The 12729-nt window shown below is 57.4% G+C and overlaps 5 protein-coding genes across 5 annotated transcripts; 4 read left to right on the top strand and 1 right to left on the bottom strand.

Annotated features, from left to right (window-relative positions):
• Positions 1–960: 960 nt before the first annotated feature.
• BDW74DRAFT_178859 (S1 family serine peptidase) lies at positions 961–1824 on the top strand (the record flags this gene model as incomplete). The annotated part of the gene is made up of 1 exon (XM_073729300.1): positions 961–1824. The coding sequence occupies one exon, from the start codon at positions 961–963 to the stop codon at positions 1822–1824; it is 864 nt and encodes a 287-aa protein (XP_073583004.1).
• Positions 1825–3374: 1550 nt separating this feature from the next.
• fqzB (FAD-dependent monooxygenase fmqB) lies at positions 3375–4846 on the top strand (the record flags this gene model as incomplete). Its single annotated transcript, XM_073729299.1, has 2 exons — positions 3375–3516; positions 3603–4846. The coding sequence occupies 2 exons, from the start codon at positions 3375–3377 to the stop codon at positions 4844–4846; spliced, it is 1386 nt and encodes a 461-aa protein (XP_073583003.1).
• Positions 4847–5101: 255 nt separating this feature from the next.
• nrps11 (nonribosomal peptide synthetase fmqC) lies at positions 5102–8425 on the bottom strand (the record flags this gene model as incomplete). Its single annotated transcript, XM_073726807.1, has 1 exon — positions 5102–8425. The coding sequence occupies one exon, from the start codon at positions 8423–8425 to the stop codon at positions 5102–5104; it is 3324 nt and encodes a 1107-aa protein (XP_073583002.1).
• Positions 8426–9012: 587 nt separating this feature from the next.
• On the top strand, positions 9013–10595 carry BDW74DRAFT_178856 (FAD-dependent oxidoreductase; the record flags this gene model as incomplete). The annotated part of the gene is made up of 4 exons (XM_073729298.1): positions 9013–9151; positions 9205–9830; positions 9903–10258; positions 10319–10595. The coding sequence occupies 4 exons, from the start codon at positions 9013–9015 to the stop codon at positions 10593–10595; spliced, it is 1398 nt and encodes a 465-aa protein (XP_073583001.1).
• Positions 10596–11024: 429 nt separating this feature from the next.
• BDW74DRAFT_178855 (2OG-Fe dioxygenase family protein) lies at positions 11025–12080 on the top strand (the record flags this gene model as incomplete). The annotated part of the gene is made up of 1 exon (XM_073729297.1): positions 11025–12080. The coding sequence occupies one exon, from the start codon at positions 11025–11027 to the stop codon at positions 12078–12080; it is 1056 nt and encodes a 351-aa protein (XP_073583000.1).
• Between the last annotated feature and the right edge of the window lie 649 nt (positions 12081–12729).

The raw sequence follows: 12729 nt of genomic DNA, 5'->3' as shown, positions 1-12729 counted from the left end.
TCAACTCCAGTTTACAGAGCCAATGCTGGGATAATAAAGGTATAAGGTACAAGCAGGTAACACGGCATTGAGAACCCAGTGTATAGTAGACCTTTCCCTGGCCAAGTACATAATGCCATCTACATTCCTTGTTTATTGACATCCAGGGAACTGGTGTCACCATGGCTGACAAGGCGCCTAATCAATCAAATGACTGAAGAAAGGCCCCATCTCCAAGGCCATGAGCTATGTGCCTCCTGGGATGCAAGTGCAAGATACTCCGTACAGCGATTGGCGATGATCCTCTTCTTCCAAGCAGAGTTCCTCTGTCCGGAGGCCAGCCCTAGAATCAAGCATCTGCCCCCGATTGACCGATGCTGCATGAACTGGTGTTCAGCATGATGTCATCCTTCCAAGGTTTCGGTGGCAACCTCCGGTATCTGATGTGATAGATCACCTTCAAGGAGATTAGGAGCCCATCAGGGCTCTCACGGGCAAGGCTAGCGGGCTTGGACATTCCACACAGCTACATTAATCGCAATAATTATGTCAATATTGAAGATACAACCATACATATGCATGTTGAAAGCTCGGACGTCTTGATAGTTACAAGATCGACGCCGGCTTATTCGGGCTCGCCGGAATTGAAGATCATACTGGCTGATTGGATGGATCTCAACCACGTTACATAAAGTATAAGGACCACTGGGCTCGGGCCGTAGAACTCTCACCTGCATATTCCGATTAGGGATGTCACACGCGCCTCGGGTCTGTCTCACTGCAACAACGCAGACCAGAACAGAAGTCAGAAGATACTCCGGACTCCGTTGTGGCCTTTGCCCATTACGAGATAAATCCATGGACTGGGAGGCCTGCCCTCACTCACCCACCATTGCCACCTTCCAGAAACCTAAACCATCCAGGATCTGCCTCTCCTCGCGGCGTCACTCTCTTGCATACGCATCGCCGGAATCTCTAACCATGGCGTCGAATGTATTCACCCCCCAGCTCAGGTTCCGATGGCTCGCCACCCTGCTGCTTGCCATTCTCTCCCTTCTCCCCCTAGTTACAGCCCTCCGATACGGCATCGAAGCGGCGCCTGACACCCCTGCCCTCAACTACACCGTTGCCCTCCTCTCCTCCAAAGAGACCGACCCCTCCACCGCGCACTTCGCCCGCTGCGGCGGCGTCCTGGTCTCAGCACGCTCAGTCCTCACCAGCGCGCGCTGCATCCAAAACGAGACGGCACAAACCCTCAGCATCCGCGCCGGCAGCCGCAACCGCATGGTCGGCGGCGCCCTCGTCCCCGTCTCCCAGGTCACCATACACCCCGAGTACAACAGCACAACATGGGACTACGACATTGCCGTGCTGACGCTGGAGAACGACTCCGCGGTGCACGAGGGCAACGCAACACCCGCCCGCATCGGCTCGTACTCTTCACTCTTTCACGACCCGCGCACCACACAGGGTCCCGACGCCGGTCCCGTCTCCGGCACAGCAGCCCTCTACGGCTGGGGCCTGTACAACTACAGCGACGCCGCGTTCCCGGAGACATTGTTAACGCTGCCCAGCGCGGTCTTCGTGCGCCAGGACCTCTGCGCTGACATCTGGCACTATATCCGGAATATCACGGCCCGCATGATCTGCGATTACCCGGGCAATGAGCGCGCCAGCTGGGAGGGGGATCGGGGTGGACCCCTTGTGGATGAGAGGAGCGGGGAGGTGCTGGGGCTGCTGAGCTTTAGTATTCTAGAGACGGATCTCACCCAGGTTGTGCCGGAGGTGAGTACGAGTTTGGAGGCTGTGTGGGGGTGGGTTGAAGGGGTTGTTGTGTGGGATTAGGAGGTGCTGTTTGGTTGGTACTGTACGTACGTACCTAGGCAGACTGGGATATGGGATGATGGTGATGGCGATGGCTAGGTTCTGATCTAGTTATCGGGAGCTACTGTATGCCTCATGTACTTACCTATGGTAACCTAATGGTAGAACCGTGATTTACGACCCTGGTCTATAACTACGGTATCAATGAGAGAAGATCTACCCTAGCCCTTATTTGAGCAGCCGTAATACGAGTAATATGGTACGCTTCACTGTCTTACGCGCCGTCCATGTCCAGCACGATGGTATAGATTAACCACTGATAATACATCTTTAACCAAGAAGGTGTGATGCTGTTCTATACTCGGTGGGTAGGCTCGGTACCATCCACAAAGGGCATGAAGAAAATAGCCATTGTGTTAGCCGGAATGCCCTTCAGAGGCTAAAGGAGCAAGCGAGGTGCGTCAATCATTATGGTATGATAGATCCAAGATCATAGATCACTCGAGGTCCGACTCATCCCGTAGCTACTAAGGTACGGATGTGTAAACTACGAATAGCCGGTATCGGAGCCCGTCTACGAAAACCATCTGCCTGATCGGCCAGCAAAAGCGTTCCCAAATAGTAAGGAAAGCACCAAAACCAAGGGCAAGTGGCCAGGGCACGCAGGCGTTGCCCTTGAAATCCAGCCCTTAGAAGATTCCGGACACCCCGGGCCCTGCCCGCAAAGAAGCAAGAAAGCAAGGAACGCCGACGTGACAGTCACAGCAGACACAGGCGGCACAAAAAGCACAGGCTAACCGCGTGCTGAGGCCACAAATTATAGTAGCTGCAGGTGGCTGTTCGATGCGGGAGCTCTGACGCTATACCGAGTCCTAAGGTAGGGCTTTGCTTGGTGGACCCCGGCTGGGGTACTCCGTGCAGCCCGGTATGGTAGACGAAGGTGTACCCGGGCCCAAAAGTAAGATGTGAGTCTGTCGTCGCAATGAGACGAAGATCCATGCCGTAGGTAGTATGACGGGCACCCCGGTCTGTGTACGGAGTGCCCTGCCACGGAGTGTCACGGAGTATCTACCTACGGGGTAGTGCGCCGGAAGGGCTGGAAATTGGGGAATGTGGGGTGCATGGTATACTAGAGTACGGAGTAACTAGTTAAGTACCTTGGGTTTAGATGATCATCTCCCTGTGGCTGGACTGACCAAGTTATTTCAAACTCGACTGCAGGTGCATTGTGCCCTGTGCCCAGGTGTGGAAACCTACCTAGCAAACGCCACCTCGGAAGATCAGCGAGGACTCGACCCCGGCGGCAGGACTACGGAGTTAGCAGACATCATTCCAAGGCTCCGCATGGTATTGGTACGTTAAGGTTGGGCGAGGAGCATTCTCCATCCCACATGCGGTTTACGACATGCGCACTCCCATGAACTTGGCGGCAGCAGGGTAGAACAAGAACCCTGATGAAATATTGCCACCCGACGGGCGAATTTAACTCTCACGATATTGAGCATCTACTACTACCTAGGTACCGTAGCTATTATTCGACGTGAACAGAGACATCTTATCCCACCATAGCCATGGCCGATACAAGACCTAGTCTAACCACGCAGATCATCGTCGTCGGTCTAGGCCTCGCCGGCCTAACCACGGCAATCGAATGCCACCGCAGGGGCATCAAGGTGCTTGTGCTGGAGAAGGTGTCTGAGCTCAAACACGATGGTACGGATGCACCACCCAAACCCCAAACTCCATACCATATACCAAATCCCTCGACCGTACCATACCGTACTAACCCACCGCCGCAGCCGGCGACGGCATCTTCATGCCCCCCAACGCCGCCCGCGTAATCCAGCGCTGGGACAACCAAGTGCAATCCGAGATCGCAGCCAACAGAAACGACTCCACGCACGCCGACGTTTTTGACGACACCGACACCTTCATCGTCCGCAGCGCCCTCCCGGGAAAAGGCCACGGCTTCCTCACGAATCGCGGGAAGCTCGTGCTGATCCTATACGAGTATGCGCTGCGTCTGGGCATCGACATCCAGCTGGGCACACGGGTCGCGACGTACTGGGAGGACACAGACGCCAAGCAGGCCGGTGTGGTCCTTGAGAGCGGCGAGCGCCTCAGCGCCGACGGCGTGATCTGCGCCGACGGCGTACATGGGAAGGGGCGGGCGTTCGTCACCGGCGCGTCCGGATCTTCTCGTGCTGCATCGACCTCTGCCACCGTGACGGAGACAGGCTATGCGACGTTCCGCGCGCACCTGCGCACCGACACGCCCTCTTTCGCCAGTGACCCCGCCGCCCACTGGATCGTGCGGGACTCGGCCGTGCAGGACCGGACGTACATGTGGTTCGGGTCGGGCGTGAACATGTCCATGATGACGCTCAAGCACGGGCGCGAGGTCGTCTGGATGACGACGCACAAGGATCGCTACGCTGCGAAAGAGACGGAGTCCTGGAGCGGCGGGGCGCACGCGCATCTGCGCGACGTCGTCGACTGCATCGCCCACTGGCCCGGTAAGGCGCGCATCGAGTCGATAGTGCGCCACACGCAGCCTGGCAAGCTCGTCAACCACCCGCTCGTTTACCGGCCGCCGCTGAAGACCTGGCGCTCTGCTGGAGGGCGCGTCATGCTCATCGGTGACGCCGCGCATCCTTATTACCCCGTTGTTGGGCAGGGCGGGGCACAGGGGGTTGAGGATGGAGCTGTGCTGGCTGTTGCGCTGGCGAGGGCTGGGGAGGATGGTGTTCCGCTGGCGCTGGAGGTTGCAGAGCGGATCCGTTACCCGCGGGCGAGTGTGATCCAGCTGGGGAGCAGGGTGTTTCAGGCGGCGGTGCTGTCGCCGGACTGGGAGGCTGTGCGCAGGGACCCGGCCATGTTCCGGCTGCCGAATCCGTCGTGGATCTTTGAGCATGATTGTGTGGAGTTTGCGGAGAGGGAGTATGAGGCTGTTGTCAGATGTGTACAGGAGGGCGTGGAGTATGTGCCGGCGAATATTCCGAGGGATGGCGTGTATCGGGTGGAAGATACTTATAATGGGTGAGGCGGTTCATCTGGTGTAGACACTCAGGCGCTGTACATGTCACTGCAAAAGGAGCTACAGTGGGTATACACGTTGTCGATAGCTGGGCCTATATTCTACTATATATCATACCTAGCCGATATTGCGAAATTCATAGGCAACGATACTGTATTGGGCCTCACAGTGAAAGAAGGACTGCCATCAGATTCAGCCCGATGACCTTCCAACGTCCCCAAGTGGACTGCTTAACTCTTCTACGCAACTGCTACATATCCTCTACTGAACCCTTCCTCCAGCTTCAGCTGCTGTATCTTCAAACCCACAAAGCAAAGCCCCAGGCCTCTCCCCAAACCCCCTCAACGTCTCCGCCAACCTCCCCACCAACATCTCCGCAACCCCCTGCGACACCCTAACCAGCGGTCCCAGAATCACAACCTGCAGTTCCTCCCCAGGGACCAGCTGTACATAGACATCCTCGAGCCTCCCATTAAACGCCCAGCGATGCCCACACTCCCGGCCCCCCAGCACAATCCGCGGAATCGGCGCCGTGCTCTCCACCACGAGAACGTGGTTGAACCGCACCGGCAGAGGCGGAGACGCGCATTCTGCAACATCGCGCAGCTCGCACGTCTCATAGGGGACGCGGCGGATATACTGCTCCTGCGCATGCTGCAGCAGGTCCAGGACCGTTGCGGCGGGATCCGACGGGAGCACGATGCGCATGGGTGTCTCAGCGCCCATGCACCCGGTTACGTCCTCAGCCCCTTCGAAAGACGCGCCCATGCGTCCTTCGACGAATTCGCCGAACAACAGATCGTTTTGGCCCGTGTATCGCGCCAGCACGAGCGCCCAGGCCGAGCGGAACATGGTGGCCAGAGTTATACCCGACGGCAGCGTTAGGGCGGAGCTTTTGCAGACGGGTTTCATGGCCATCACCATGGCGGTGCTGTCCTGATCCACGGGCGGTGATGAGGGGTCCAGGAATGCAGGGAAAGTAAGCTGTGCGCCGGCCAGGTATTCCTTCCAGAATGTTGATGGGGCTGATGAACGGTTGTAGCCGAGACGCCACTGCATGTAGGTGTTGAAGCTGGGATGCTGCGTCGGCTCTGAGAGGGTACAGTCTTGGCCATTGTACGCGGTCATCAGGTCGGTGAAGATTGCGTCCAGTGTCATGGCGTCAAACTGCGCGTGCGTTGTGCGGATGACGAGGGCGCTGTCGCTGTCATCGGGGGTGCTGGCCCTGATCATCTGGAACCACCGCTCGCCGGTGAGGATGGGCTCGGCATCTTTGGCGGAACATGAAGTCGCGTACTCGTCGACAGTCTGACCATCTCTGCAGTGATGGATTGGGATTGTGCTCTCTCCGCTTCGTAGGAAAGCTTGGTAGACAGTCCCCTCGTGCACAACATACACTGATCGCAGCGCCATGTGTCTCTGCTGCACCGTGGCCCAGGCCGCTTGCAGTCGCGTATGATCAATTCCAGCGACATTGACCACGATGTGCATGCATTTTAGCAGCGCGGATTTCTGCTGGAAGGCTGTAGTTTCAATCCACCCTCCCTCTTCCAGTTCTTCTGGTGTATGCTGCGTCTTTCGCAGGAGCTCGTTGCTAAGGTCGACATTCAGGGTGAAGGGCTCGACGCTCACTACTCCCTCCATGACATCTTGACTGAGGTGTAGAGCCAGAGCCCGTACCGTCGGGTACCTGAAGACCGCCGTCGACGAGAGGGAGTCAAATCCAAGCTTTCGAGCACGAGCAGCAAGGTGCATGGCGTTGAGGGAGCTCCCACCCAGGCTGAAGAAGTTGTCCTCGATCCCGATCTGGTCGACAGGGACGTTGAGACATGATGCCCACTGGGCACGGAGCGTGCTCTCCCGCTCGTTCGAGGGCTGGTCTTGCTGTGTCCCGAGCGTGCTGCTGTACTGCCTTCTCTCTGCAGGTGACAGCGCACCCGCTGCATCTCTTATGGTTCGACGGTCCGTCTTGCCCGAGGGCAGCATGGGGACTTGCGATAGAAGCAGAATGTCCGAGGGCACCATGTACGACGGCAACGCATCGCGGAGTCCAGCGACCGCACGCTGCGCTGTCTCCTGGAACTCCTTATCGGGCTCCTCGAACAGCCCCGGCGCAGAAGAAGACGAGGAAGAGGAAAGACCAGTTGCATTTGGAGACCGACACACAAACCCCATCAGCATTGGACTCCCCCCTGCAGCGTGCATCCCCGCCAGCTCAACGATAATGGCCCTCGGCATGGGAAAGAACGCACGCAGCTTCGCCTCGATCTCCGCTAGCTCCAGGCGCTGTCCGTGAAGTTTGACCTGTGTATCCTTGCGACCAAGGAAGATCAGCGATCCGTCGGCTGGATCGTACCGTACCAAATCACCGGTCTTGTATAGCGCTCCGTACCTCTCGCATCCGAGCTCCCTTATCCACGGCGGTGGCGCGATGAACGAGCTTGCACTCTTCTCGGGCGGCCCAAAGTACCCGCGCGCAACTGTATGCCCCTGGATAACCAGCTCGCCCGTCTCGCCTAAACCCAGGAGACGAGTATGGTCGTTGGGATCAACAACCCAGGGAAGCACACCAAGCGAATACCCGATATTCGCGGGACAGGTCCCGGACTTTGCGCTATTCATGATGGTAATGCAGCCTGCCTCGGCAGGGGAATAGCCATCGTACAGAGCAACAAACGGCTTTAATCGCCGGATATCGTCGGCCGTGATGGGCTCGCCGCACAGCATGACCGTCTGCAGGTGCGGCAGGGTGTGTGGCTCGAGAAGACGGCTGACAGAGGGTGTCATCGTTGCCACGGAGACGCGGTACTTGCGCATGGCGCCATTGAGGTCGTTCTTCCGCTCGGACTCGGAGGGGATGCAGATGCAGGCACCGAAGACGAAGGGGAGCAGGTGCTCGAAGTTGGCGAGGTCGAATGAGTTGGACGAGAACTGCAGCGTGCGCAAGTCGGGCGTTAGGCCGAGAGCCCTGCCGAAGGAGAGCGCGCAGGTGAGGAGAGCGCGGTGCTCCATCAGGAACCCCTTTGGCTTGCCCGTCGAGCCAGAGGTGAAAACGCTGTAGAGCGCGTTGGCGGGCCGTGGACTGCTGTCGTCTTCGACCAGCGGCGTCGGGGTATGAGGCAGTGGTCGCGCATTGAGGACGTACTGCCGTGGACTAAGAGCAGCGGCCTTGCCGGCTATCGTCTCTGATGAGATGACCAGCTTTGCGCCCGAGTCGTCCATGATGTCTTGCAGCCGGGCAATGGGGAGGTCCGGGTCGCAGAGGAGAATCGCGCCGCCGGCTTTGACGACGGCCAGGAGAGCGACGATGATGAGCTTCGACTTCTCGAAAAGCAGCGCAACGATGACTTCGGGTTTCACGCCTTGGCCGCGGAGTTCGGTGGCTAGGGCGTTGGATTGCTCGTCTAGTTCACGGTAGGTGTAGCTCCCATCGTGGGCTGCAACGGCTGGCGCCTCTGGACGCCGGCGAACATGATCTTGGAACACATCGCTGAGCGTGCGTTCCACGGGGGAGCAAGTGGCGTTCTTCCCGATGGACGATGGGATGTACTGCAATGCAGCGTGATCGAAGGATGAGGTGGACATGTTGCTTGAACAATGAGCACCGGATTTTGCAGTAGCTAGACTACCTAGGTATCATGCACTATGGTATAGTAGCCACTTTAGAGGGGATACTGGTATACCCGACTCCATACGGGGAGCACAAGCTGAGGGTACAAACTGAACCTACGGAGTAATGTCTCTGCCACCTGCATCATGCAGGTCTACGTCCTCGTAAACACCCGTTCCAAGGTTCTGCCCAGCTGCAGATCGCACTGATGTCTGTCGATGCAGCGGACGCGGTCGGCATCCGGGACACCAGGATGTGACTTACTCCGGAATAGGGCTTCATGGGATTGGAACCCCCGTCGCCATGCATAAGAGCCATCCCTGCCACATCCCGGTCCCTGCAAGACATGCCACCCCCGTCAGGGGGCGGAGTATCTTCTCGGACTCCTTCAAATTATGACAAATATCTCGATTTCAGAAACGCCTGTGACGTGCTGAACCCTGGAAGTAGTTATCCCCATCTATTCCCAGGATACCGCCTCAATCGGGATCCAACCATAGCAACTAACCTGCCCAGCCTACGTACATTCAGGCGCGTATCGTCATAGCTACTGCGGATCACCATGCTGCGAGAATCTCCCTCAAACCTCACAGTGATCGTCGTCGGCCTTGGAATTGCCGGATTATGCGCCGCGATCGAATGCCATCGACAAGGCCACACCGTGATCGGGCTGGAGAAGAAGCCTGACGCGCATCAACCTGGTATGGTGCCCACCCCATGCCCAGCAAATCCCACGCTAACCAGTCTACTCCAGGAGACATCATCGGCCTCGGCACCAACGGGCTGAACGTGCTCAAGCGCTGGTCGACGGAGGCTGAGGATGACTCCTCGCTCGTCGCCCGTCTCGCCGCCATGGGCAGCCAGCTCGAGTACGTCGAAGTGTTCGGCTCCGACGGCGACCGCAAGTACAAGATCCCGTTTGGCGCGGACGATCCCGCACAGGGGCTGTTCCTGCGCCGGTCGGATTTTGTGAGCGTGCTTTTCGAGCTTGCCGCGACGGAGCTGGGTCTTGACCTGCGGTTTGGCGTGCGGGTTGACGGGTACTGGGAGGAGGAAGGTGCGGCCGGCGTCGTCTTGGACAATGGGACGAAGCTCACGGGGCACTGCGTCATTGCAGCTGATGGACTCTACAGCAAAGCGCGCCCGGTCATCACCAGGGAAGAAGGCTCGCTTGATTTCGCCGCACTCGTGCATACCGGGGGTGCGATATTCCGGTCGAACTTTCACAGCGGTGTTTTGGCGGGGGATCCGGATGCGCAGTGGCTGTTGGATGGGACGGAGGACTGTGATCGCCATCAGATGTACTTTGGGCGAGATGCAACGATCCTCATGGGGACGATTGGGAGGGGCAAGTATGTGTGGTGGAACTGCCCGCATCGTGTAAGCGTGAAGCGATATCCTGACTCTGAGGGCGTATATCATGGGGCTATATACTAACGTTCAGACTCGAAGGACGTGGCTAACGAGACGGCGAACTGGGTCGAAGCCGCCTCTATCAACCCTGTGCTTGAGATGATCAAGGACTGGCCCATCGCGAAACAGCTGGCAGCGGTGATCTCCAAGACCCCTCGGGCCAAATGCTTCAACCATGCCTTGGTGACCAGGGAACCACTCAAGAGATGGGTGTCAGGGGAAGGGCGGATGATCCTGATCGGAGACGCAGCTCATCCCTTCCTGCCTCATACCGGACAGGGAGCAAACCAGTCCATCGAAGATGCAGCGACCGTAGCCCTATGTCTTCGACTCGCGCAAGTGCAAGAGGAAGATGATGGGGTGAAGCTGGGTCTGCGTGTGGTCGAGAAGCTTAGGTACGCCTTGCTCGCGACAATTGCCTTTAGAAGCATGTAGGCTGGGCTGACGATAGACAGGCAGAAACGCGTGTCGGTGATCCAGCAAGGGTCCATCGAGGCGCAGGAGGTCACACTCGCAGCGGATATGGTGGACAACACATCTGGCGAGCGATTCAATGCCATTGCTCGGCCTGCATGGATTCACTGCTATGATTGCGTGATGCATACATCTGAGCAGTTTGGTCTTGCCGCGGCTGCAGTCGAACAGGGGGTCGAATATATCCCCACCAATGTCCCTGCGGACGGCAAGTTCCATGCCCAGGATGATTACAACAGCTGCATGTTTGCCGACTGAGTTGGCATAGTTTCTGTCGAGTGCCTCTCTGAGGTGCGAGGACCATCTGTTTGCACAACCCCTCATTACTAAGAAGCCATTAACTTAGTAATTAGTATGGGCGTTTGCTTCCCTGGTATTAATACTAGTTCGATAGCAAGGATTATCCTAGTTCCTTTAATAATTCATCGATTACATGATCTTCATACTTCAGTAGTTTGATAGTTTTTAGGTTAGGCATGCATACGGAGTACGTCAGACTGCAGGAGTGGCAAGCATGTCCTATGAATCCATTTACTCCGTACTCCGTACTCCGTACTCTCCATCCTTCTGAGACATGCACGTGTTTGGTTGAATGATACATCTGTAGACTTTATTTCCTGCCTATGGCACTCTGTAAACACCCCGCGTGGCTGTCTGCTGTATCCGTCCCCGTGTTCTCAGACCACTATGACCTTCCTCCGCAGCCTGAAATGGGTGGCAGACCGGCCCTTCACCCCCCCTCGCTTCCCCAAGCCTAGAGGATATCTCTATAGACCACACAGCACCCAGACGTCGACAGCGAGTCCCCAGCCCTCCCCCTCGCACCTCAACATCAACAACCACAAGCAAGACCCATCCTTCTACGCCGCCATCTCCCAGATCCTCTCCCTCCGCCAAAAGTACATCCGCGACCGCGCCCTCTTCATCGAGGGCAGCACCCTAGCCCCCCTCCTAACCCAACTAGGCGCGCACCCAGCAGACCTGCAACTCCTTCCGCACGTAAACGGCACCAACACCTCCGATCCCACGCTCCCCTTCCGCAAATCCCGCAACGGCCGCTTCTGCCTCGACACAGCCAACCGCACCGCAACGAGGCTCGAGCGCCAGCCCTTTACCCTCTCAACGACAGAGGACTTCATCCGCCACGACAGCGACACAATCCGGCACTTCGATGAGCTCGCCCCGCAGCTCCAGGGAAACAGCGTCTTCCAGGCCCTCCTCCTCTTCAAAACGCTCATGATCCACGGCGTACCGACCACGCCCCGCCCGGGTCTCAACTACACGGCCCACAGCGGCCGCTGGGTCTGCACGCTCTTCGCCCTGCGCACCGTCACGACCCCCGCTTTACTCGGCGAGCCCGCGCTCGAAGGCGTGCACGCCGACGGCGTCGACCACACGATGACGACGTTCCTCAAAGCGGAGAACATGGCGCGAGGGAGCGCAGCGACATTCCTACACGAGATGTCCGAGACCACGGGAATCGAGCTGGGACAGATTACACCGGAACATGTGCGCGGGTGGGCGGCGCATTGGAGCTTCCTGGACACGCTGCTGCTGGTGGACCATGAGCTCAAGCATAGCCTCTCGCCGGTTCGGGCGGTTGACCAGGGGCAGGAGGCGTACCGTGACATGCTGATTTTCTTTACGAGGAGGCCCGCGTTGGGGAGGCATGTTTCTGCGGGGATTGACTCGTTGGCGCCGCATCGGGAGATGCCGATGGAGGTGCAGCTTTTTATACCGTAGGCTGCGTGGAGGGTACTGCCACGGTATTAAGCGTGAAACTAGCGGTAGCAAGAATAGCTCTGGTATAGGAATTTTCTTTGCTAATAGCATTTAAATGGTTAGATTGCACTTGGGTGCTTTTTTCCATGTACAATTTTAATTTATCTGGCTATTTCTTAGGTTTCTGTATGTATCGTGGACCAACCAGTTAAACTATAGACGGCTAATACGATAGACTTTTGCAAACGCGGAATCATAGGCGAGCTAGAACTAAGAACGCCGCAGTACCACCCATCCCTAATTTTGACCATGATCTATCCGGTGTATGTGGCAGGTGCACCAGGCTGATGCCCGTCAGAGCCTCGGCCCGTGCCCATTCTAATGCTCTACCTACCCTACCGCAGGGGATGACGGAATTCTTTGCATGAGCAAGCCCTATAACGGAATACCAAACACCGCAACTCAACGCCAGTCGGTGTAGGTGTTAGCAGGCCCATGGAAGATGGACTTCAAGGTTCCTCGGAGTTTAGTTCCTCGGAGTTTGCGATGTGACGGACTCCGCGGCCGAGATGCTGGCGGTCGGGATAAGGTGGGCGTGGAGAAGCCCTGGTTGGTGGGTTTTGTTCTGGGCTACAGGGTAGAGGATGTGGTTAACTTGCGGCCCGGTGCC

Source organism: Aspergillus multicolor (genome assembly GCF_047715735.1).
Source record: "Aspergillus multicolor strain CBS 133.54 unplaced genomic scaffold BDW74scaffold_15, whole genome shotgun sequence".
In the NCBI taxonomy this organism is placed as follows: Eukaryota; Fungi; Ascomycota; class Eurotiomycetes; order Eurotiales; family Aspergillaceae; genus Aspergillus; species Aspergillus multicolor.
The sequence above is the reverse complement of the archived record's forward strand: the minus strand, read 5'-3'. Positions and strand labels throughout refer to the sequence as shown.